This window comes from Rhinatrema bivittatum, chromosome 19 (assembly GCF_901001135.1).
Source record: "Rhinatrema bivittatum chromosome 19, aRhiBiv1.1, whole genome shotgun sequence".
Lineage (NCBI taxonomy): Eukaryota > Metazoa > Chordata > Amphibia > Gymnophiona > Rhinatrematidae > Rhinatrema > Rhinatrema bivittatum.
In genome coordinates, this window is record NC_042633.1 from 44463464 (window position 1) to 44489883 (window position 26420).

The window sequence follows — 26420 nt, forward strand, 5'->3', positions numbered from 1 at the left end:
ACAGGAGGATCCCTACATAGGACAGTAAGGTAGGAGATCCCCAGATAACAGGTATAGATTACAGGAGGATCCCTACATAGGACAGTAAGGTAGGAGATCCCCAGATAACAGGTATAGATTACAGGAGGATCCCTACATAGGACAGTAAGGTAGGAGATCCCCAGATAACAGGTATAGATTACAGGAGGATCCCTACATAGGACAGTAAGGTAGGAGATCCCCAGATAACAGGTATAGATTACAGGAGGATCCCTACATAGGACAGTAAGGTAGGAGATCCCCAGATAACAGGTATAGATTACAGGAGGATCCCTCCATAGGACAGTAAGGTAGGAGATCCCCAGATAACAGGTATAGATTACAGGAGGATCCCTACATAGGACAGTAAGGTAGGACATCCCCAGATAACAGGTATAGATTACAGGAGGATCCCTACATAGGACAGTAAGGTAGGAGATCCCCAGATAACAGGTATAGATTACAGGAGGATCCCTACATAGGACAGTAAGGTAGGAGATCCCCAGATAACAGGTATAGATTACAGGAGGATCCCTACATAGGACAGTAAGGTAGGAGATCCCCAGATAACAGGTATAGATTACAGGAGGATCCCTACATAGGACAGTAAGGTAGGAGATCCCCAGATAACAGGTATAGATTACAGGAGGATCCCTACATAGGACAGTAAGGTAGGAGATCCCCAGATAACAGGTATAGATTACAGGAGGATCCCTCCATAGGACAGTAAGGTAGGAGATCCCCAGATAACAGGTATAGATTACAGGAGGATCCCTCCATAGGACAGTAAGGTAGGACATCCCCAGATAACAGGTATAGATTACAGGAGGATCCCTACATAGGACAGTAAGGTAGGACATCCCCAGATAACAGGTATAGATTACAGGAGGATCCCTCCATAGGACAGTAAGGTAGGAGATCCCCAGATAACAGGTATAGATTACAGGAGGATCCCTCCATAGGACAGTAAGGTAGGACATCCCCAGATAACAGGTATAGATTACAGGAGGATCCCTACATAGGACAGTAAGGTAGGACATCCCCAGATAACAGGTATAGATTACAGGAGGATCCCTACATAGGACAGTAAGGTAGGAGATCCCCAGATAACAGGTATAGATTACAGGAGGATCCCTCCATAGGACAGTAAGGTAGGAGATCCCCAGATAACAGGTATAGATTACAGGAGGATCCCTCCATAGGACAGTAAGGTAGGAGATCCCCAGATAACAGGTATAGATTACAGGAGGATCCCTCCATAGGACAGTAAGGTAGGAGATCCCCAGATAACAGGTATAGATTACAGGAGGATCCCTCCATAGGACAGTAAGGTAGGAGATCCCCAGATAACAGGTATAGATTACAGGAGGATCCCTCCATAGGACAGTAAGGTAGGAGATCCCCAGATAACAGGTATAGATTACAGGAGGATCCCTCCATAGGACAGTAAGGTAGGAGATCCCCAGATAACAGGTATAGATTACAGGAGGATCCCTCCATAGGACAGTAAGGTAGGAGATCCCCAGATAACAGGTATAGATTACAGGAGGGACAATGCTAGGCGCTGGAGGAGGGATGATCCCTAGTCACAAAGTGGAGAGGAGAAGAGTGGTCCTAGGTGCTGGGTGTGGAGGGGAGGAGGGATGGATTTAGTCATAGGGTGGAGAGAAGAGGAGAGGAGTGGTCCTAGGTGCTGGGTGTGGAAGGGAGGAGGGATGGATTTAGTCATAGGGTGGAGAGGAGAGGAGGTCCTAGGCAGAGTGAGGAGGAGCGCTGTGCACTTGTCCTCTTTGCCCGGTCTCTGCTGCTTCGGGTGAGTTTTCTAACTTTCTTGGTTGTGTGCGAGCTTCAGATTTTCTCTTCCTTTCTCTCAGCTCTGCCAATGATCTTTGCTGCTTCTGGGGCCAGGCTTGTGATGTGGGATGAATTTTGCGGTGCCCTCCTCCCAGAGCAAAGAGTAGATTAATCATGAAAGCGCCATAAAGAGCCATTTGTTCATGTGTTTTACGTTGATAGAAACAGGACTAGAATCCCTCGCTTAAAAATTAAAAGCAATGCCTTCCTGCCCTGGCCGGTCCAGGTAAGGGCAATGGGGAGCCCCTGCTGCCTTCCTGCCCTGACAGGTGTCCAGGTAAGGGCAATGGGGAGCCCCTGCTGCCTTCCTGCCCTGACAGGTCCCCTGCTGCCTTCCTGCCCTGACAGGTGTCCAGGTAAGGGCAATGGGGAGCCCCTGCTGCCTTCCTGCCCTGGCCGGTCCAGGTAAACCACTTCTGCCTGCATTGCTTACAAAGCTTAAGTTCTGAAGTCAGGACGCTGTTTAACTACAAAGTCTGAGAAATAAAAGTATAGAGCAAGTGAAAGATGTAGGCTGCAGGGGACCCAGAGCTGCAGGACCCGCCCTGCCCCTGCCTCCGCTGCACAGGAAATGCTCATTTAGTGCCTGACAGGGCTGGAGGCTGCGGGGGAGAGGTGAGGGTCGGCAGTCCCCCTGCAAAGTTCCTGGTGAGTAGACCTGCAGCTTTTTGCTAAAATGTTTTTGAGGAATAAAGTTCAGGAGAGAAGGAAGACTCTGCTAAGACAGAGGGAAGGGATCGGGGTGCAAGCTGAGTGGGATTAGGGGAGCAGCGAGTGAGGGGTCTGGCTAGGACCTGGGAAACGTCTGGGATGCTCTGAAACGTTCCTCCCCCCCCCCCCCTGACTATTTCACCACCGAAAGGCTGCGGATTTCCAGGGAGACCCAGCGGCCCCAGCACCTCCCTGCTTGCAAGCAAGACCATGAAATATTCCCAGTTTCATCTGCAGCCGATGCCCGGACCCCTTCCCCTCAGCCAGGATGGAAGAGCGTTAACCTGCAAATAATAGGAGAAAAGGGTAATTATGCAGCCGTGTTTGACTAATGGATTAGTAAGGGAGGCTGAATCCACAAGTGAGGGGGTTTCTGCCTTTTCTTCTTAACCTCTTCTATTCCACACTTTAACCTTTGCAGCTTTGCGCTTCTCTGAAAGAATCTCCAGCCCAATTTAAAGTGAGCGGAGCTGGCACAGCAGCGATAAATGCTCAGCTGGCTGCTGGGATAATGACTTGCAGGGATCTGATTTACTAAGGATCAGGCCCACTCCTCCTTCTTCTCACCAAGCGCAGGTCCCAGATAAAAAAAAAGCTTCTTCTGCCCTCATTCAGAGCCAGGAACCAGCCCGAAATCCCCAGGCTTCCTGATTTACCCCCTCGTTTGCAGAAAACCAGTCCGGGGTTATCCTAAAAGATCCCTGGGAAGGAAGGTCGAGCTGCGGATCCTCAGCATTGGTAAAATAATCCCAGCAGCCAAGGGCTGCAAGCATAGATTAAGGCTGAGCCCTGAGGTACCCCCAGCAGCTCTCGCCCGTTAAACAGGCCCGAAAGCAGCGTCAGGTAGTCCCATGGCTTGTACGCCAGACATCAGACTTTTCTCATGCACGGTGGCACTTCAGGGTGCAACAAGTGCCCAGTCATCCAAACAGGATTACCCAAATGTTTCTGCTCCCCCACCTTTCCTAAAAAAACCCCCATTTATCAAAAATCCCATTATCCTGTATTTTTAGCTGCATTTATTTGAGTTTTATACTCCGTTTATCCACAATCCTGAGACTAATAAATAATCTTACTAACTTTTCTGATGGTTTACTGAGATGACAAAGAGTTGAGATAGGGGCAGTAATTAGGAAGGGCATCTGAGGAGGATCCCATCTGCAAGACATAATGGTTGTTTGAGAAAGCAAATCATTCAGACTTGCCTTCCCCTCCGTATCATCAGTCAGCCAGGGCAGGCTCCATTGAGTCTTGCAGCAGCCGCCCCCGAATCTTATCATAGGAGAATTTAAGCTAATTCTGCCCTGCCAGGCAGTCTCACTCAGTAACTCAAGGGGTTTTATTCAGGCTCAGCTGGGCGCACTGTATAACCCAGGATGCACGCGCGTCCATAAAACCTCAGACGAGAAGGGGTTTAGTGCGTCCGTATTGCGCATACAACCCCCCCTCCCGGGAACTAACAGTGCTCATCACATGCAAATACTGCTTTTCTGTACATCTTCTGACTTAATATCGTGGCAAAGTTAAGTCGGAGGAGGGAAGGGTTAAAAAGCGTGCCGGCGGATCAGGTTAGGAAAACAGACGCGCAATTTTACCAGCATCCGTTTTCCTAACCCTGCTGACAGCCACCTCTCTTGGGCCAAGGAGACGCTAGGGGTGCGCAATCGTCCCTGGCGCCTCCTTTTAGCGCGACCCCCTCATTTGCATGCTGAATCACGAGCCTAGGAGAGGGGGCAGTGCGTGCTGCGTGGAGAGAGCAGGCAGCCTGTTAATTTGCAGATGTCAGATTTCTTTGCATTATCCACAGAAACCTTACAACAAGTTAATGCATCTAAATATACAACTTGATCATCCTATCATTTATTTATTTATGTATTTATTTGCATGCATTTATTAATCGCCTTACTGTTAAAAATGCCCAAAGCAATGTACAACAGAATAAAATGATACATGAAACTTAAAACCAAATAAAACATACAAATTCATGTTTCAACCACAAATACCACACCTATCATTCATAAATGCATCTGACCCAGTCCCCTGCTATTAATATACAATATAGGATTAGCATTTACATATAATTATATCAATTACAAATTGTTCATATCATCCACATTTTCAGTTTTCTCTGGAAATGCTTTAACTCTGTTTCTGCCTTTATATCAACTGGAAGACTATTTCATCAAGTTGGAATAAAAGCTGAAAAGGACTTAACAAATAGCTTCAAATGGCAAAACATTTTAGATGGTAACATTTGTACTAAATGTTTACCCTCACGCCTTTTATATGTTCTCATATTTCTTCTCACCAGGTTACCATGGTTTTAATACACCCACTTTTCTCAAAATTCTCACTGGAGCAACAATATGATAAATCCTTGTAATAAGATTCTTCTTCTTCTCTCTCTCTCTCTCTGTTTCACCTTCACAGGCTCAGATTTTTTTAGGGGGTGTGGGATAGGAAGAGCTGGGGCAGACATTGCACAGAGCCTCTAACCTGTGATCCCCAGTGCCCAAACGTATAATGGCCCAGATGTGTCAAACATTTTTCTCATAAACACAAAATGGGAAAACCATCTGGTCCAGGCGTCTGGGCTAGGGACGTTGCAGCCTTGATGCAGTGTAGGAGAAATATTGCATATTTTATTTTTAGGGATCCGATGGATCAGCTTCAATCCCCGCAGGTCCTTGTTGGAAAGACTCTATACTAAGCGGGAGCAGGTTTCTAGCGCATCCAGTGCCCGCTGCTGGTCCAGGAGCTCAGGGCACTGATTGCGCTGATTGTAGGCGGCACTTATTGGGTCTGTCTGGTAGGTTAATGCCAAAATGTTACCAGAGAGCTGGTTTCTGTGGAACTTTCCTCGGTATTGGTGTAAAACTGCTGTAGGGGCAGAACTGTGCCATTCCCGATTCTTAGCTCAGGCTGGCAATGGTGGTGGTGATGGTGGGTACATAAGAACGTATACCATACTGGGTCAGAGCAAGGGTCCATCAAGCCCAGCATCCTGTTTCCAACAGTGGCCAATCCAGGCCATAAGAACCTGGCAAGTACCCAAACCAAAGCTACTATTCCTTATTGATTGACAGCAGTTTATGGACTTCTCCTCCAGGAACTTATCCAATCCTTTTTTAAACCCAGCTATACTAACTGCACTAACCACATCCTCTTGAAGGTTTGGTTTTGCACTCTCTTCGCTGACCCCTGCAGACCTTTCGCTTCGTTTTCTTTAGGTGCTTGCCGGGGAGGAGAAGACCTGCAGCATGGAGAACCCTTCAGGCCTGATCGGCTCTCTGACCTCGCCAGCACTGCTGGTCCTGGCGTCCACCTCAGAGGGCACCCAGGGCACCAGCGGCACATGCCAGCAGCCGTGCCACTTCGGGGTCCCTGTCACCCTGGAGAAGGCCACCCAGCTGCCCTTTCTGAGCACGGCGTATTCCCTTCTGTACCATCATCCCGAGCGCCTCGCCAGCCCCGTCCCAGGCAGGGACTACCCTTCCCAGCTGCTCCCAGTCCACCCCCAGTTTACAGCCCCCAATCTGGACTGCGCCGGAGTGGGGATGTTGGGCTACGGTGGGGCCCTCCATCCCTTCTCCCCCTTCCATCTCCCCGAAGAGGTGGAGTGTTTTCCAGGGGGCTTACACCCCAGCAGGAGAGGGGAGGCCCAGAGCAGCTCGGAGCCCCCCCAGGTGCGCTATCTGGCACTGGAGGCAGACCTGGAGGCTTCAGGAACCATCATCCCCCGAGAATCTGGGCTCACGGCAGGCTCCGTCACCTTCAGGAGCTCCCCCGATCGCAGGCAGAACCCCGGCAGGCGAGGTAAGTGAGCCTCCATCTCTTCTCTTCCCCCTACATCTCTGCTCCTCTCCCTGCGTGTAGCCCTCCTTGTATTGCTCTCTCCCTCCCTACCTCCTCCTTGTATTTACTCCCTCTCCCTGCCTCTGACCCTTTGAGATGCGATGCAGTAGCTTCTTTAGACACTGCACAGGTTGAGAGCCCATTGTGTAGGTTGCTGTAAGCAGGTGAATTTACCGGGGTGCAAGTGCTTGAAATGCAGAGCCAGCAGGCTGTGCCTGCCCGTAGCAGAGAGGGAGGAGAGGGGTAACCAGAGGGAGTCTCTGGGGGGCTCCCTGTCATTGATATGGGGCTTAGCTGGACACAGATCGCATTCCAGAGCGACATGGAAGTTAGGTGGATTTTGGCTTCCTTTCTTGCCACAGACACTGGGAACCATACACAGGTTTGTGCACAACAGCATCTTTGGAAGCTTTTTCATGTGGATTCACTGCCCTTAGGGCTGCCCAGTGCCACATTTCTCAGCTCCTGCAGTGGGACTCTGCCTGTCTCCGTCTGCCTGTCCTCTTCCTCTCTCCCTCCTGCCTCAGATCAGGGTCTCACACTACGCCCCTGTCTCTTCCTCTGGCCTTTTCTTATGGAGATTGCTTGAGAGCGGGGCCACCTGCAGAAAAGAGAGTTTGGAGGAGGAGACGACCCCCCCCCCCTAGGGATAATTAAACCGCCCCCCTTACAGAGCTGCGGATGCCACACACCTGCAGCAGCAGCAGAAGGCAGATAAAATGGGTAAGGATGCAGAAAACCATTGTGTACAGGGAGAAAAGGGGAGTTAACAGCTTCCAGCCCCCGCATCCTCTGCCCCTCTGAGAAAAGCAAACAGCGCGTCCCCTGAACTCCCTGTGCACTGCAGGGAGGGTGGAAAAGGGGCTTTCTCATGCACACAGAGCCAGGGACCACTCCTGTACCTGTTACTCAGATGATTTCATGGCGCTAGGACTCCCGTGCACACCACGTCTGTAACCCTGTCCTGTCTGCAGAGAAAGGCAGAGACGGCCCATCCAGTCTGCCCAGCAAGGTGCTCAGGGGTGTAACCGCCGCTCAGTGCAGGTTACCCCCAGTGCCTCATTGCTATCACCATCTCTCCAAATCCTGTCTATTAAGGACGCGAGGGGATGCATCGTTTTGCCTGACATTAAGCAAGACGAGTTCTTTTTTTTCCCCTTATGGGACTTGCTCCTACATTTTTTCTTCCACTGATTACCACGTGAAAGCTTGACTATTTGTTGACTGTGGAGATTAATTTCACCAGCGGCGCTGCTCATGACCCGACCTGCTTCACTCCAAGTCGCTGGCTGAGCAGCCGGCTGTCCTCTGTATAATGGGAAATTCACTTCCCAGTAGCTTTTCCCCTGGTGCCAGGAAGCACTTTCACTCTCCCTGCATTTCCCCCCCCACTAGGGGTAAGAGCAGGGGGGTCCCCCTTTCCGGGAGGGAGGAGAGGGCGTCACTCTGTGTTTTGGGTGAATGGTTAATGCCTGGCTTGGCGGAGCTGAACACACACAGTGCCTGGTGTTTGTCTCACAGCAGGACCCAGTGACACGGTACAGACCCAGGAACAATCCTCCCCCAGCAAGCTGTACAGGCCCCTCTTTTTTTTTCTTTTGTTTTAAACAAAGTCTTCCTTTGGGATCTTGTCTTTTTGTGATGTTAATTCCTTTTGGGTGCATTGGACAGCAGGGCTCCTTAAGTCTCGGAGCAGATGGAGGGCAGCCTGCCTTACTGGGGGGGGCTCAGGGGGACTGGAGCGAGGTGGCCAGGCTGGACATGGGCATCGCCTTTACCTGCAAGGGATGATTGGGGAGGTCGATAAAGACTGCAGGGCCCATTGGGTTAGCGCTGCAGGACTCTTCTGCTGCTGCGCCATTTTGCTGTCACCATCCGTTTCCTGGACCCGGCACGTCTCCTGGCGCTGCCTTTGAATTTTCCGCCTCTCAGCCAGGGACTGAAGCGTGGGAGCCCAACTCCTGTTGGAATCAGACCAGCGGCCGGGTCTGTCTGGCAGGCTGAAAGCTCGGCAATTTGTAGACGCTCTAAGGGAAGACACCAACGTAAGATTTGCCAGGCTGGGGTCAGAGCGAGGGTCCATCAAGCCCGGCATCCTCTTTCCAGCAGTGCCCAAGTCTGGTCCCAAAAGGTCGAACGATCCCAGGCCGCTTATCCCATCGATAAGAATTGGATTTCTCCAAGTCCTCCACCTTAATAATGGTTTATGGACTTTTTCTCCAGGAACTTGGCCCAAACCTTTTTTAAATGCAGCTACACCAACAGCTTCCACCACATCCTCTGGCAATGAATTCCAAAGTTTAATTATACATTGAATAAAAAAATATTTTCTCTTATTAGTTTTAAATGTATCACCCAGTGACTTCATTGTGTGTTCCTTGGTTTTTGTACTTTTAGAAAGAGTAAACAACTGATTAATGTTTACTTGTTCCATTCCACTCATTATTTTATAGCCCTCCCCTCCCCTCAGCCGTCTCTTCTCCAAGCTGGAGAGCCCTAACCTCTTTAGTCTTTCCTCATAGGGGAATTGTTCCATCCCATTTATCATTTTGGTCTCCCTTCTCTGTACCTTTTCTAATTCTGCTCTATCTTTCTCATGAGGGACTTTGTCAAATGCTTTCTGGAAATCCAGATACACTGTATCACCTGGTTCCCCTTTATCCACAGGTTTATTTATGCCCTCAAACAAATGTAGTAGATTGGTGAGGCGAGACTTCCTTGGCTAAATCCATGTTGGCCTTGTTCCATTAAACTATGCCTATCTTTATGTTCAGTAATTTTGTTCTTCATAATAATTTCTACCATTTTGCCTGGCACAGATGTCAGACTCACTGGTTTGTAGTTTCCTGAATCACCCCTGGATCCCTTTTAAAAAATAGGCGTTACATTGGCAGTCCTCCAGTCTTCATGCACCATAGATGATGTCACTGATGGTTAACAAATTTCCAATAGCAGGTCCTCAGCTTCATTTCTCAGTTATTTCAGCACTATGGGATGTTTACCATCTGGTCCAGGTGATTTGCTACTCTTTAGTTTGTCATTTTGCCCAAGTACATCTTCCAGGTTCACTGAGATTTGTTTCAATTCCTCTGAATCATCACCTTTGAATATCATTTCTGGCATGATATTCGGTGAATACCGAAGCAAATAATTCAGTCTCTCTGCTATGGCTTTGTCATCCCTAAGTGCTGCTCTTACCCCTTGATCATCCAGCTGACTTGAAATGTACCTGAAAAAGATTTTATTATGAGTTTTTGCTTCCGTGGCGAGCTTCTCTTCAAATTATACTTTGCATCTGACTTGCCAGTGCTCATACTGGTTTCTTCCTCATTCGTATCCCTTTTCCATTTCTTAATAGGTGTTCTTTTAGCTATTATAGCTGTTCTCACCTCACCTTTTAACCATGCCAGTAGTCATTTATCCTTCTATCTTTTCTAATGTGTGGAATACATCTGGTCTGGGCTTCCAAGATAGTATTTTTAAACAAGGTCAATGCCTGGTGTAAAATCTTAACCTTTGCAGCTTCTCTTTTCAGGTTTTTTCCTAACCATTTTCCTCATTTTATTATAGTTGCCCTTTTGAAAGTTAAATGCTGTCACAGTAGATTTCTTTAATGTCCTCCCCCCAGTTATTAAGTCAAATTTGATAATGTTGTGATCACTATTCTAATGCCAAGTGGCTCCAACACTGCGATCTCTCACACCAAATCCTGTGTTCCATTAAGGACGAGGTCTAAAATAGTTTCCCCTCTTGTTGGTTCTTGTCCCAGCTGCTCCAGGAAGCAGTCTTTTATTTCGTCTGGGAACTTTACCTCTCTAGCATGTCCCGATGTGACATTCTCCCAGTCAGTACTGGGGTAATTGCAATCACCCATTGTTACTGTGCTGCTGATTTTGTAGGCGTCCCTAATTTCTTTTAGCATTTCATTGTCTTTTAGTTCCCTCTGGCCTGGTGGATGGTAATACACCCCCATTATTATTTTATTCCCTTTTCCACCCGGAATTTCTATCCATAAAAATCCAGCATTGCATTTGTACTGCAAGAACTTTTATCCTGTTTGACTCAAGGCCCTCTTTCGTATATAGAGCCAGCCCTCCACCATCCCATCATTTCAATATAATTTGTACCCTGGTATCACAGTGTCCTTCCTCCTTCCACCAGTTATATCTACCTCTTCTTTCACTGCCATAAACCCTAACACTCCCATTTTATTTTTCAGACTTCTAGCATTTCAGTTTCAAAGTATGTTTTTTGTTTGTACTAATAACCTGCTCATCAATTGACAGGGGTAATTTGAGATCTTTCTGCTCTGCCTGCTCTCTACTTAAAGACACCTGGGCCACTAGCACTTATTGCAACCTCTCTGCTGGGACACCCTATCTCCCCTGTCTATTCGTATCCTTCAAAGACTCATCATTCCGAACCTTGCACTTCACCCATCATCTGGTTTAAAAGCCGCATTACCTCCTGGCCCTCATGTCGCTGGGTCTGCTTTGCTCACTCCAGGAGAGAGAGGGGCGCCAGCATGGCCATTTGGCTCGGGTCTACTTTTGTTGGGCGAAATTTAGAAAAAAGCTAAATATATCTATTTCTAACATGTATAAATCAAACTTTCAATTGTAATTGAAGAATTCGCTAACAAAAAAGCTCGTAAAGCCATCTTAAATAAATAAAACTTATTTGGGAAATTTAGAAAACGATTTCTCTTATGAAGTATCACATCAGAGCCGTACATAGGGATCTACTTTTCTGAGCTGGCGCGGGCCTAACTCCTGCTCTCTCCGGCCCTGGCTTTGCTGACTATGACCCTAGCAGGCCAGATGTTCATCAGGCAGTGGCAATACTAGTTTTGCTGGCTCTTTGGGATCTGCTTAGGCTTGGGAAGAGTGGGGTGCTGAGGGAATTAAGCAGGGATCTTGAGTGCAATTCTATCCATCATGGTGGAATCCAAAGAAGCAGGACAAAAAGACCATCCTGGATCAGGAAAAGTCTTGCAGGTGGTCACTTGCTGGGATGTATCCTTAGCAGCATAGAAGGATAACTGGATAAGGAGAAATCTTGCAGATGGTCACACTCTGTGACTGGCAGATGGGATATATCCTTAGCAGCACAGGATAACTGGATAAGGAGAAATCTTGCAGGTGGTCACACTCTGAGGCTGGCAGATGGGATATATCCTTAGCAGCACAGAAGGATAACTGGATAAGGAGAAACCTTGCAGGTGGTGACACTCTGAGGCTGGCAGATGGGATATATCCTTAGCCGCACAGAAGGATAACTGGATAAGGAGAAATCTTGCAGGTGGTCACACTCTGAGGCTGGCAGATGGGATATATCCTTAGCCGCACAGAAGGATAACTGGATAAGGAGAAATCTTGCAGGTGGTCACACTCTGTGGCTGGCAGATGGGATATATCATTAGCAGCACAGAAGGATAACTGGATAAAGAGAAATCTTGCAGGTGGTCACACTCTGTGGCTGGCAGATGGAATATATCATTAGTAGCACAGAAGGATAACTGGATAAGGAGAAATCTTGCAGGTGGTGACACTCTGAGGCTGGCAGATGGGATATATCCTTAGCAGCACAGAAGGATAACTGGATAAAGAGAAATCTTGCAGGTGGTCACACTCTGAGGCTGGCAGATGGGATATATCCTTAGCAGCACAGAAGGATAACTGGATAAGGAGAAATCTTGCAGGTGGTCACACTCTGAGGCTGGCAGATGGGATATATCCTTACCAGCACAGAAGGATAACTGGATAAGGAGAAATCTTGCAGGTGGTGACACTCTGTGGCTGGCAGATGGGATATATCCTTAGCAGCACAGAAGGATAACTGGATAAGGAGAAATCTTGCAGGTGGTCATACTCTGTGTCTTGCAGATGGGATATATCCTTAGCAGCACAGGATAACTGGATAAAGAGAAATCTTGCAGGTGGTCACACTCTGAGGCTGGCAGATGGGATATATCATTAGCAGCACAGAAGGATAACTGGATAAGGAGAAATCTTGCAGGTGGTGACACTCTGTGGCTGGCAGATGGGATATATCATTAGCAGCACAGAAGGATAACTGGATAAAGAGAAATCTTGCAGGTGGTCACACTCTGAGGCTGGCAGATGGGATATATCCTTAGCGGCTCAGAAGGATAACTGGATAAGGAAAAATCTTGCAGGTGGTGACACTCTGAGGCTGGCAGATGGGATATATCCTTAGCAGCACAGAAGGATAACCAGCTAAAGAGAAATCTTGCAGGTGGTGACACTCTGAGGCTGGTAGATGGGATATATCCTTAGCAGCACAGAAGGATAACCAGATAAAGAGAAATCTTGCAGGTGGTGACACTCTGAGGCTGGCAGATGGGATATATCCTTACCAGCACAGAAGGATAACTGGATAAGGAGAAATCTTGCAGGTGGTGACACTCTGTGGCTGGCAGATGGGATATATCCTTAGCAGCACAGAAGGATAACTGGATAAGGAGAAATCTTGCAGGTGGTCATACTCTGTGTCTTGCAGATGGGATATATCCTTAGCAGCACAGGATAACTGGATAAGGAGAAATCTTGCAGGTGGTCATACTCTGTGTCTTGCAGATGGGATATATCCTTAGCAGCACAGGATAACTGGATAAGGAGAAATCTTGCAGGTGGTCACACTCTGTGACTGGCAGATGGGATATATCCTTAGCAGCACAGAAGGATAACTGGATAAGGAGAAACCTTGCAGGTGGTCACACTCTGAGGCTGGCAGATGGGATATATCCTTAGCCGCACAGAAGGATAACTGGATAAGGAGAAATCTTGCAGGTGGTCACACTCTGAGGCTGGCAGATGGGATATATCCTTAGCAGCACAGAAGGATAACTGGATAAGGAGAAATCTTGCAGGTGGTCACACTCTGAGGCTGGCAGATGGGATGTATCCTCAGCAGTGTGGACATGATAACCAGGCAGAGTGGATGGGTCAGATGGTCTTTTTCTGTTGTCCTGTACTGTGTTACTATGTAGCTGAGCTATTCCCTAGAGAAAACTATGAGGCATGGAAGAGAATGTAAGGCGAGTGCTGAGGCTATTGAAAGATGGAGATGGAAGGAGCACTCTCTGCTCTTTGTGCACTCTCTGTCTAGCTTGCACTGCAGGTGTCTCTTGCACTCTCTGTTCTCTGTGCCCTTTCCACCACCTCCCCTGTCACTCCTTCATTCCTTCAGGACCCTTCCTTCCTTTCCAATACCATCTCCTCCATTCCTTATAGCACCTCTCTCCACCACCTACCACCTCACTCCTCCATTCCTTATAGCACCTCTCTCCACCACCTACCACCTCACTCCTCCATTCCTTATAGCACCTCTCTCCACCACCTACCACCTCACTCCTCCATTCCTTATAGCACCTCTCTCCACCACCTACCACCTCACTCCTCCATTCCTTATAGCACCTCTCTCCACCACCTACCACCTCACTCCTCCATTCCTTATAGCACCTCTCTCCACCACCTACCACCTCACTCCTCCATTCCTTATAGCACCTCTCTCCACCATCTACCACCTCACTCCTCCATTCCTTATAGCACCTCTCTCCACCATCTACCACCTCACTCCTCCATTCCTTATAGCACCTCTCTCCACCACCTACCACCTCACTCCTCCATTCCTTATAGCAGCGCTCTCCACCTCCTCCATTACTTACAGGACTCCTCCCAGCCATCTCCCTGGCTCCCCTTTGTGCTTGTGGGTGCAGAATGTAAATGGCACTGCTTGAATGCAGGGTTATTATGGGTCACTTAGCAGTGATTAGGAAGGTTTGCAGCTGAGGCGCATTCAGGACCTCCTGTTGAGAAACAGTTTTCGGCAATTTGTCCTGTTCATGCTTTGTCAGGATTTAGGAAACCTCCTATCCCACAGGCCCAGTGCAGCGGAGGGGCCTTTTCTCTGCCCGCGGACCCCCAAGCAGGCGGAAAATTGCTGATTTCAGGGCACTGGTAAGGTGACAAATAGTGGCCGCCTGTGTACACAGCCCTCCTCCCAAGCCTTTTCCCGTTTGCATCTTAGGTTTTGAGCAGAGGGAATTTCACATGAGGGAGCCGGGGTGCATGGTGACTGCATTTCTGGACAGAAAGCGGAGACTGCGGCGAGCTTAGGGCACTTCTGAGGGGCTTCTGTGAGATTGCAGGCTTTTCCACTGGCTTCATAAATGACTTGGCTTCAAGGTACAAGAGATTATATCTCGGACAGGAACTGCGATCCTGTGATCCAGTGGGAAGTGTGCGAGGTTTGCAGATGCCAAGTCATTTTCCACTGAGGGCATTTAATGGGTTTGTTTGTTTGTTTTTTGGTAGTAAACCTGCTTGTGGTTGAGAGACAAAACCTGGCCTTGCACTGAAAGTGGCAGGACAAACCATTCCCCTGATACTCGGGCTGCCCTTATCTTGGGAGCTGCTTTCTCTGGAGCTCATCGCTTCCTTTTGTTAAAGAGAAATATCATAAATCGTAACAAACATGCGCGGGCTTTACCCCGATCATGCAGCCAAGGAGTTTCACGTCCCCAGAATGTGCACCCAGGCCGGCGCAAAACGAGGGCATTTTAAAAGGAGTTCCGCCTATAAACGTAGCTAGGAAGCGCCCTTCAGCGCGTGAATACCCTGCGGGCCATTCAATGGCAGACGCCGAGGCAACTTTCAAAAGCTCACTTACACGGGTAAAGTGCATTTGCACGTGCAAAACCAGTTTTAAGTATTTAAATGCTTTGTGAAATCAGGGCCCTGCGTGTGTATGCGTGTGCACGCGTTCACACTGTTACTCTCCAGTGCAGAGACGTGGGGAGGCTGGGAACGTAACTCCCGGCCAGAGCTAGGGTTTGCAGGGGCCTGAGCATAAAATTTGTATTCTGGGGGGTGTGCACTCAGGATTTATCTGCACAAAGCAGAATTAGAGGCTCATTTTAAAAAGCGTTTGCACTCTTAAAATTGGGTTTACCTGCGTAAATGGCTTTTTAAAAAAAATTGCTGCAATACATAACCATTAAATTGTCCGTAGGAGCTACACACGTAAATGGCTTTTTAAAATCGCTATGATGTGTCCACGTAACTCCTTTTAAAATTACCCTTTTAATACACGAATCAAGTTTTCTGTGCACAAAGCATGCTATACGCACAGAGAATATGTTTTCTACACAAATATTTGTTTTATGAGCACAAATTGTGTTGTGTGCACAAAAAATGTTTTGTGTTTTATGAGGAATGCAGATAGCTCAATAAGTCCCCACAACTTCGCAATAATTTCATGAAAGATATTCTTTTTGTTTTTGTATCGGCAACTCTATTGCTCAGAAAGGCACAGATTTTAAGCAGGGTCCCCCCCCCCCTCCCCCGACACGGACCTGTGTTTCGCCAAACCCGGCTGCGTCTGGAGGCACGGGCAGTTTGAAACGGGGTTCGTCAACTTCTCCACGCTGTGCGTACGTTTAAATTGCATTGCCGATCCGCCAGTTATGAGGGAAAGCTGCCGCGCCCTGGCTCTGTGCATTCCTCCCTCCCTGGCCATGGAAACCCTGCCATCTTCCTGCCCAGGGAATAAACCTTTCTCACGCCCCCTCCTCAGGGAGCCTTTTTCCTCACAAGACACCTTCTCAGGCATGTCTTAATATCTCTCTCTTGTCTTTAGTTTTATTTCTACCTTGCTGGCCCAGCTACCTCTCATTTTGTGTTGAGTTAATGACCTTTCTCCTTTTAAATAGATAAAATATCCAAACCGCTCATCCCCCCCCCCCCCCCCACTCCATCAGTCTACAAAGCAATTCCATCTTCTCTACAAATAAAGCTGAGACATTTCCGCTCATCAATCCAGATTTCTGTCTCCCCTGTTTTACTGGGGGGGGGAGAGGAAACCCCTTGTTTTGGAAATTTTATTTTGCAAATATACGAATAATAAAGGAGGTAAAAATAAAACCAAAGCAGTTAAAGGTCCAACCCCAAGGCCTGTGCTGGTCTTTCAGCTCTCCGTGGTCGTCGTTGGTGGTCTTTCCATGATAAAAGAGGCTGGGGGAGGGCCCAGGACACAATGAGGGAGAGTCCTTTCTAGTTACAGTAAATAAGAGGCATCTCCAGATGTGCAATAAGCTTGCATTACACACATCCCTCCTGTGAATCTCCAGATGTGCAATAAGCTTGCATTACACACATCCCTCCTGTGAATCTCCAGATGTGCAATAAGCTTGCATTACACACATCCCTCCTGTGAATCTCCAGATGTGCAATAAGCTTGCATTACACACATCCCTCCTGTGAATCTCCAGATGTGCAATAAGCTTGCATTACACACATCCCTCCTGTGAATCTCCAGATGTGCAATAAGCTTGCATTACACACATCCCTCCTGTGAATCTCCAGATGTGCAATAAGCTTGCATTACACACATCCCTCCTGTGAATCTCCAGATGTGCAATAAGCTTGCATTACACATATCCCTCCTGTGAATCTCCAGATGTGCAATAAGCTTGCATTACACACATCCCTCCTGTGAATCTCCAGATGTGCAATAAGCTTGCATTACACACATCCCTCCTGTGAATCTCCAGATGTGCAATAAGCTTGCATTACACACATCCCTCCTGTGAAGTTCATCCATTTCAATAACTATCAAGCTCTGCATTTCCACTTTAAAATGATCAGCAAATAACTCTCTGCTTACTTACACTTAAGAACATAAGAGGTCGCCATACCTGGCCAGACCGAGGGTCCATCCAGCCCAGCATCCTGTTTCCAGCAGAGGCCAAACCAGGCCACAAGTACCCAGCAATTACCCAAACACCAAGAAGATCCCATGCTACTGATGCAATTAATAGCAGTGGCTATTCCCAAAGTCAACTTGATTTCTCCCCCATTAACTTATCCAATCCTTTTTTGAACCCAGCTACACTAACTGCACTAACCACATCCTCTGGCAACAAATTCCAGAGCTTTATTGTGCGTTGAGTGAAAAAGAACTTTCACTGATTAGTCTTAAATGTGCCCCATGCTAACTTCATGGAGTGCCCCCTAGTCCTTCTATTATCTGAAAGAGTAAATAACCGAGTCACATCTACCCATTCTAGACCTCTCATGATTTTATAGATCTCTATCGTATCCCCTCTTAGCAGTTTCTTATACCCTCTGGCACTCTCTGCTCTATGTGTACTCTCTATAGCTTGCACTGTAGGTGTCTCTGGCACTCTCTGCTCCTGCAGTCCCAACCTCTCCCAGCAGAAGGCACTGTAGTTGTCTCTGGCGCTCTGCTCTGAGTGTACTCTCTCTATGGCTTGCACTGAGGGGGTCTCTGGCACTCTGCTGTCTGTGTACTCTCTATATAGCTTGCACTCTGGCACTCTCTGCTTTGTGTACTCTATATATATCTTACACTGTAGGTGTCTTAGGCACTCTCTGCTTTGTGTACTCTCTCTATAACTTACAATATAGGTGTCTCTGGCACTCTACTGTCTGTGTACTCTCTATATAACTTACAATGTAGGTGTCTCTGGCACTCTACTGTCTGTGTACTCTCTATATAACTTACACTGTAGGTGTCTCTGGCACTCTCTGCTCTGTGTACTCTCTAATTAACTTACAATGTAGGTGTCTCTGGCACTCTACTGTCTGTGTACTCTCTCTCTAGCTTGCACTGAGGGGGTCTCTGGCACTCTGCTGTCTGCATACTCTCTATATAGCTTGCACTCTGGCACTCTCTGCTTTGTGTACTCTCTCTATATCTTACACTGTAGGTATCTCAGGCACTCTCTGCTTTGTGTACTCTATATAACTTACACTATAGGTATCTCGGGCACTCTCTGCTTTGTGTACTCTCTCTATATCTTACACTGTAGGTATCTCGGGCACTCTCTGCTTTGTGTACTCTATATAACTTACACTGTAGGTATCTCGGGCACTCTCTGCTTTGTGCACTTTCTATATAACTTACAATGTAGGTGTCTCTGGCACTCTACTGTCTGTGTACTCTCTCTATAGCTTGCACTGCAGGTGTCTGGCACTCTTTGTACTTTATAGCTTGCACTATAGGTGTCTTGGGCACTCTCTGCTCTATGTACTCTTTATATAACTTACACTGTAGGGGTCTCTGGTACTCTGCTGTCTGTGTACTCTCTGTATAGCTTGCACCTCAGGTGTCTCTTGCACTCTCTGTGTCTGCACTGCAGGTGTCTCTGGCACGTTCTGCTCTGTGTGCGCTTTCTCTCTGTCTCTGACGGTCCTCCTGGGTTGCAGGTGGTGGCTTCCTGTGTCTGTATACGATGCACTCAGATACAAAAGCTGGCAGTAAGGAGTGAAAGGAATTGATTAATAGCTGCTGCTTACCCAGACACTGACCCTTGTTTTGGGCCTGATTTATTAAGGAGCCTCCCCATACTTTCTTTATGGGAAGAAAAACGTCTGGCAAATGAGAGCCTTTGTTAGAATTAAATGGGCTGATGTGTCATGACCTGGACAGAGCTAATCAATGACTGTGAATGACAGGAATCTGGAGATCATTGCAGCCAGGGCAGGACTTTCACTAACACCATTATTTCATTCCAGCCAGACAAAAACATCTGGAGTTCACTCCAGATGTTAAATGTTTAGCGTCATTAACTAGAAAAATTTCACAGAAACACAGCAAGCAAGAAACCTCTCCCAGCAGGAGGCACTGTAGGCAATTGTGCAGGAGCACTGGGTATGGAGGGAGTCACAGCTCCTGCAGTCCCAGCCTCTCCCAGCAGGAGCTGCTGTAGGGAATGGTGCAGGAGCACTGGGTATGGAGGAAGTCACAGCTCCTGCAGTCCCAGCCTCTCCCAGGAGGAGCTGCTGTAGGGAATGATGCAGGAGCACTGGGTATGGGGGGAGTCACAGCTCCTGCAGTCCCAGCCTCTCCCAGCAGGAGGCGCTGTAGGGAATGGTGCAGGAGCACTGGGTATGGGGGGAGTCACAGCTCCTGCAGTCCCAGCCTCTCCCAGCAGGAGGCGCTGTAGGGAATGGTGCAGGAGCACTGGGTATGGGGGAGTCACAGCTCCTGCAGTCCCAGCCTCTCCCAGCAGGAGGTGCTGTAGGGAATGATGCAGGAGCACTGGGTATGGGGGGGGGGGGGGGAGTCACAGCTCCTGCAGTCCCAGCCTCTCCCAGCAGGAGGCGCTGTAGGGAATGGTGCAGGAGCACTGGGTATGGAGGGAGTCACAGCTCCTGCAGTCCCAGCCTCTCCCAGCAGGAGGTGCTGTAGGGAATGATGCAGGAGCACTGTGTATGGGGGGAGTCACAGCTCCTGCAGTCCCAGCCTCTCCCAGCAGGAGGCGCTGTAGGGAATGATGCAGGAGCACTGTGTATGGGGGGAGTCACAGCTCCTGCAGTCCCAGCCTCTCCCAGCAGGAGGTGCTGTAGGGAATGATGCAGGAGCACTGGGTATGGGGGGGGGGGGGGAGTCACAGCTCCTGCAGTCCCAGCCTCTCCCAGCAGGAGGCGCTGTAGGGAATGGTGCAGGAGCACTGGGTATGAGGGAGTCACAGCTCCTGCAGTCCCAGCCTCTCCCAGCAGGAGGCGCTGTAGGGAATGATGCAGGAGCACTGTGTATGGGGGGAGTCACAGCTCCTGCAGTCCCAGCCTCTCCCAGCAGGAGGTGCTGTAGGGAATGATGCAGGAGCACTGGGTATGGGGGGGGGGGGGGAGTCACAGCTCCTGCAGTCCCAGCCTCTCCCAGCAGGAGGCGCTGTAGGGAATGATGCAGGAGCACTGGGTATGGGGGGGGGGGGGGGAGTCACAGCTCCTGCAGTCCCAGCCTCTCCCAGCAGGAGGCGCTGTAGGGAATGGTGCAGGAGCACTGGGTATGGAGGGAGTCACAGCTCCTGCAGTCCCAGCCTCTCCCAGCAGGAGGTGCTGTAGGGAATGATGCAGGAGCACTGGGTATGGGGGGGGGGGGGAGTCACAGCTCCTGCAGTCCCAGCCTCTCCCAGCAGGAGGTGCTGTAGGGAATGGTGCAGGAGCACTGGGTATGGAGGGAGTCACAGCTCCTGCAGTCCCAGCCTCTCCCAGCAGGAGGTGCTGTAGGGAATGGTGCAGGAGCACTGGGTATGGGGGGGAGTCACAGCTCCTGCAGTCCCAGCCTCTCCCAGCAGGAGGCGCCGTAGGCAATGGTGCAGGAGCACTGGGTATGGGGGTCATAGCTCCTGCAGTCCCAGCCTCTCCCAGCAGGAGGCGCTGTAGGGAATGATGCAGGAGCACTGGGTATGGGGGACACAGCTCCTGCAGTCCCAGCCTCTCCCAGCAGGAGGCGCTGTAGGGAATGGTGCAGGAGCACTGGGTATGGGAGTCACAGCTCCTGCAGTCCCAGCCTCTCCCAGCAGGAGGCGCCGTAGGCAATGGTGCAGGAGCACTGGGTATGGGGGAGTCACAGCTCCTGTAGTCCCAGCCTCTCCCAGCAGGAGCTGCTGTAGGGAATGGTGCAGGAGCACTGGGTATGGAGGGAGTCACAGCTCCTGCAGTCCCAGCCTCTCCCAGCAGGAGGTGCTGTAGGCAATGGTGCAGGAGCACTGGGTATGGGGGGAGCTCACAGCTGCTGGAGTTTATTTGCAGGAGGGGGTGTATGATGCACCTTCTCTTTAGGTTTAGTGATTTCTGCTTTGTCTTTTTTTATGCAGGGGATAAGAAGGTGGGCAGCTCTTCACCCCTGCACTGCCCACTCTGTGCCAGGGAGCTGCAGCGTGCACATTTACAAGAACATTTGCAGTATGAGCTGGACATTTTCGTCCAGCTGTCAGACAGGTAAAAGAACCCCTCTCCCCTTCCTAGCTTGGCGCACAGCATGTGGTGACCCTGACGCTGGGCCTGCCGTGCCCGTAAATAATAAAAGCGATTCTGGTGATCCTCTTCTGCCTCCCCAGAGCTTCTTCAGGATCAGAACTGTGGGAGCCTGATAACTAGAAAGTGAGCAGGGCTGGGCTGGGGAAAACGTGAGATAAATCTGTCACTAGGCAGCTAATGTGCTGTTAGTGAAGAGCCCCTATTAATCTCACGTACAACAGGTGCCAGAGATGCCAGGAGTCAGGTTTTTGCTGCCCCTGGGCAGTCTGTGGGCAGTCTGTGGGTGCTGTAGCGCTTCCCAGACCTCTCCTCAGAGAGCAGCAGGTCTGCAGTTTATTTACTGCAGCAGCCCAGGGGCAGATACTGCAGCAGGAAGTAGAAATTTCCGAAGCAAAAGTTTCCAAGGGACTTTTATTCCAACCCTCCTAAAATCTGGGAGCTTTTCTTGCAGAAAGCATGATCTGCATCAGGATCTTAAAATGCTGGAGCCTGGACTGGCGTTTGGTGCACAACGTGCGTTATTTGCAGTTTACTCATTGTCACTGTTTAATGTGCATGGGACACCCTGCATAGCCCTACACTTACTTCCTAACCTAATCTAATCCTAATCTGCAAGAGAATGGTTTATCCAGTGTTACTTATAATGGGAACTAGCTGTGAATACTTTTTCATTGATAATATTTGAGTTTTATGAGCTGTAAATTCAAACATTTCAATTAAAAAAAATCACAAGGAAGCAGCAACGTGGAAGCTTGCACATGAAGGTTTGTCTTTTTATCCGTAGCCTACTGGAGCCATCCCAGGAGGAAGAGGAGAACTCTCAGCAGGTAACAGGAGGTAGTGAGACTCAGAGAGTGAGTGAGTCGGGGAGAGAGAGAGTTTCTTTTACTCTTATTACTACATTCACGGCTTTATTTTAACCATTCCTTAATTTGGAAGCACATGCAGAAATCTTCATGCCAATAACATTTCCTGAATCTGAGTCCAGTCAGACGGGCAGTGAGGTGAGAGCTCAGACTAGCACCGGGAGGAGAGCAGAGACTGGCAGTGAGGGGAGGGCTCACACTGGCACTGGGGCCAGAGACTTGCAGTGAGGGGAGGGCTCAGGCTGGCAGTGAGGGGAGGGCTCAGACTGGCAGCGAGGGGAGGGCTGAATCAGTGGCAGCTGTACCTCTATTCATTCGGTTTGACTTTTGCTCATTCCTGTCATTTTGCCTCTTGGTGCAGGTTTTCAGATTCTCCTCAGAGCAGTTCCTACCCCAGCTCATGATTTCCCTCACTAGGGTTGAGCTTCTCCTTGCTGAAGACCTGTGATGAATCTGTAGGTGTGATGCTGACTTTTATTTACTTTCAGTCTCCTCCTGCTCCAGAGAAAGAGGGCGCGGACTCTCCCAGGAGCTCTCCCCAGGCCTTGGAGGACGGACACAAGCTGGACAGACAGCAGGTGGGGTATCTTGCAGGAGGGGGCCCTCAGCTCCCCCCCTCCTCCCTGTGCTGGCTGTGGGGGGGTTTCCTGGGGGGCTCGTTCCTTCCTCGTGGCTGGCGCGGGCAGCAGCTCCCGTGTAATGGGCACAGGGCTCCCCGAGTGCTTTTCCCAGGTTCAGCCACCAGGGGGCAGTGAGATATTAATGTGCAGCCGCGGGGATTTCAGGAGGAACCTCTGAGATCTGAAGGTTGTACCCAGTGCCAGTTACTTACGCATCCTCCCACCCTCCCTGAGGCTTTCACCTAACTCCCCTGCCGGCAGCCACGTTCAAGAAATAAATACAGGAATGACCCTTCAGCCCTAGCTTTTCACTGCCACTGCCCTTGCCCACCGGAATGAATATCTTTCTGCCTGTGCGGCACATCCCAGGCGGAGGGCAGCGTCTGTCTGACACTGTCTGTAACGGTGCTCAGGACGGGAACTTTCCTGAGAGAAGATGCAGGGGGTGCAGACAGTGACAGGAGCTGGGGGGTCTGACAGGAGCTGGGGGGGTCTGACACTGTCTGTAATGGTGCTCAGGACGGGAACTTTCCTGAGAGAAGATGCAGGGGGTGCAGACAGTGACAGGAGCTGGGGGGTCTGACAGGAGCTGGGGGGGTCTGACAGGAGCTGGAGGGGGGTCTGACACTGTCTGTAACGGTGCTCAGGACGGGAACTTTCCTGAGAGAAGATGCAGGGGGTGCAGACAGTGACAGGAGCTGGGGGGTCTGACAGGAGCTGGGGGGGTCTGACAGGAGCTGGGGGGTCTGACAGGAGCTGGGGGGTCTGACAGGAGCTGGGGGGGTCTGACAGGAGCTGAGGGGTCTGACAGGAGCTGGGGGGGTCTGACAGGAGCTGGGGCGGGGTCTGACACTGTCTGTAACGGTGCTCAGGACGGGAACTTTCCTGAGAGAAGATGCAGGGGGTGCAGACAGTGACAGGAGCTGGGGGGTCTGACAGGAGCTGAGGGGGTCTGACAGGAGCTGGGGGGGTCTGACAGGAGCTGGGGGGGGTCTGACACTGTCTGTAACGGTGCTCAGGACGGGAACTTTCCTGAGAGAAGATGCAGGGGGTGCAGACAGTGACAGGAGCTGGGGGGTCTGACAGGAGCTGGGGGGGTCTGACAGGAGCTGAGGGGGTCTGACAGGAGCTGGGGGGGGGGTCTGACACTGTCTGTAATGGTGCTCAGGACGGGAACTTTCCTGAGAGAAGATGCAGGGGGTGCAGACAGTGACAGGAGCTGGGGGGTCTGACAGGAGCTGAGGGGGTCTGACAGGAGCTGGGGGGGGTCTGACAGGAGCTGGGGGGGTCTGACAGGAGCTGAGGGGTCTGACAGGAGCTGGGGGGGTCTGACAGGAGCTGAGGGGTCTGACAGGAGCTGGGGGGTCTGACAGGAGCTGGGGGGGGCTGACAGGAGCGGGGGGGGTCTGACAGGAGCTGGGGGGTCTGACAGGAGCTGGGGGGGGTCTGACAGGAGCTGGGGGGTCTGACAGGAGCTGGGGGGGTCTGACAGGAGCTGGGGGGGTCTGACAGGAGCTGGGGGGGGGGTCTGACACTGTCTGTAACGGTGCTCAGGACGGGAACTTTCCTGAGAGAAGATGCAGGGGGTGCAGACAGTGACAGGAGCTGGGGGGTCTGACAGGAGCTGAGGGGTCTGACAGGAGCTGGGGGGTCTGACAGGAGCTGGGGGGGTCTGACAGGAGCTGGGGGGGAGGGGGGTCTGCTGGCTCTATGGGCATTCAGTTTTGCTTTTTTCTCTCACAGACGTTTCTGCAGGTGAAATCCAACAGGGAAGCTCGCCTGGGAGGTAAGAGGCACTTTCGGGGCAGTCAGAAATGGGATAATTTGCACTCCAGGGAGCAGATGGGACGGTCGCACTGGGTCGTCTGACTGATGCTGGGGCCTTCTTACTGAGCTGCTGAGGGGATGAATACCAAGATTATTATCTCGTCTTAGTCTATGTCCTGGAGCAGTGCATCTGTCTGTCCGTCTGGAGGACATAGCTCTGTGTCCGAGGACAGATCAGAGACAAATCTGGGACAAATTTTAGTGCCTGGATTCTAAGAAGGAGAGTTTTAATCTCAGGGGGGGGAACTGCCAAACAACCCGCATGGTGCGCAGCTTTTGCTGAGTGTTTTCGAGGTAGAGTCGCGTGCATGAGTTTGCTCTGGGAATTCTCAGGTCATCGGCCCTCACAACGCACAGACCTGCCCTTTGCAAGGGGTCATTCACCTGCATCCTTTTTAAAACAGAAAAGCACCGTGGGCAAACCTCAGCTCCTTCCGGGAACCTGTCCCTGTATTTCATGTAATCAGATTACATTAGATTGGATGCCCCAGACCTGTTAAGTAAAGTCCTTGACCTGGGTTTTATGCGGGCAAATGGTTTCGAAAATTCGACCCCCAAATCCTTGGGGAGCTCTTTGCATGAAGAGTGCCGGAAGGAGGCCAGAAGGAAGGGATCAGGGTAGCCTAGAAGATAAGGCAAGTTCTCAGGCCCAGCAGATTCAGCTTGAACTCGCCTTGCTGGATATTTCTCTCACCCTACCAGAGTCCCCTCTTTAAACGTCTTCTCTTCCTCTACTGCAGCCAGAGCCGGGCGGTGTAAAAGGATGAAGTCGGACCTGGACGAGCAGGTGAGTGCTCGAGTCATCTTGTGATCACCCTCCCTCCCGCTCAGTGACAGAAACCTTTCGTGGGGGTGAATCTCTCGCCCGCTGCTGAGCCCCGACCCCAAAGACAGAAGGGCGATCGGCACCTCGAGGTAAAAGAGATCCGCCTAGTTCTGAAAGCTCGTACTGACTCCCACACCGGCCACGACCCTCGAGGCGACTCGCAATGACCTCAGCTTTTCCTGTCCCCCTCCCCTAGTAACACAGAACTCGTTTCAGCTCCCATGCGCTTGGTTTTAAGCAGTTTTTTTCCTCCTCTCCCGCTCGGTGCCTTGTGGACTCCAGATGGCGATGCCCTTGATGATGAGGGACCCTAGACTGGGGGAGGTGGAAGACGAACTTCCTGAAGGCGTCCGCTGGGGGGAGTACGAGTACCAGAGCCCAAGGAAAAGCTTCATGGAGACGAAAGGTGAGGACAGGTCACACCCCCCCCCCCCCCCGGTCCTGTGGAAGAGAGGAGGAACCGCACCTGTAAACTCAGGAGAGGAGTGCGGCAAAGGGGGGAAGAGAAGAGGTCAAAGGAATGCGTGCTCCAGTTATTTCATGGCAAGCCCTAGATAGAGCAGCAGCCCTCAGCCGAAGCGTTTCATCAGTTTTATTTACGTCATAGGCTTGGATTCTGCAAACTCCCCGACATGTTCAGTGCAGAGGGAAGAGGAGGGAGGGGAATGTCAGCTCAGCTTCACTCCCCACCCTCCTCCTTTCGGGATCGGAGCAAGAATGAGCAGATTTCCAGATTCACTACACATCTCCTTTTTTTCCTCCCCATTCTTCCTTCTCATCTCACCGAAGCAGAGGGCAGAGGGTCCACCCCCAGGAGCAGCTTGAGTCAGGAGAGCGACGTGGACATGGACTCCGAGGCAGAGGATCTCCCCTCCTTCGCCAAGCACAAGTATCCTTTCTGACTTGCTCTCAGTGGCTCCCCTCCTCGTGTGGAGGGAGGGGGTGAATCTCCTATCTAGAAAGGAACAACATAAGAACATAAGAACATACCATGCTGGGTCAGACCAAGGGTCCATCAAGCCCAGCATCC

General features: G+C 50.3%; 1 protein-coding gene across 2 annotated transcripts in view; it reads left to right on the forward strand.

The window, feature by feature from the left end:
- Positions 1 to 26420, forward strand: part of LOC115080559 (E3 ubiquitin-protein ligase Rnf220-like) — a 124308-nt gene that overhangs the window by 91883 nt on the left and 6005 nt on the right. The window contains exons 3-10 of one of the 2 annotated variants that reach the window (XM_029584784.1): positions 5814 to 6399; positions 21089 to 21212; positions 22036 to 22078; positions 22606 to 22695; positions 24481 to 24523; positions 25305 to 25351; positions 25673 to 25796; positions 26180 to 26279. In XM_029584784.1, coding sequence (XP_029440644.1) covers positions 5844 to 6399; positions 21089 to 21212; positions 22036 to 22078; positions 22606 to 22695; positions 24481 to 24523; positions 25305 to 25351; positions 25673 to 25796; positions 26180 to 26279 — 1127 coding nt within the window. In that variant the 5' untranslated portion in view covers positions 5814 to 5843. The remainder of the gene's footprint in view (positions 1 to 5813; positions 6400 to 21088; positions 21213 to 22035; positions 22079 to 22605; positions 22696 to 24480; positions 24524 to 25304; positions 25352 to 25672; positions 25797 to 26179; positions 26280 to 26420) is intronic. The other variant, XM_029584785.1, reaches the window with a different exon arrangement.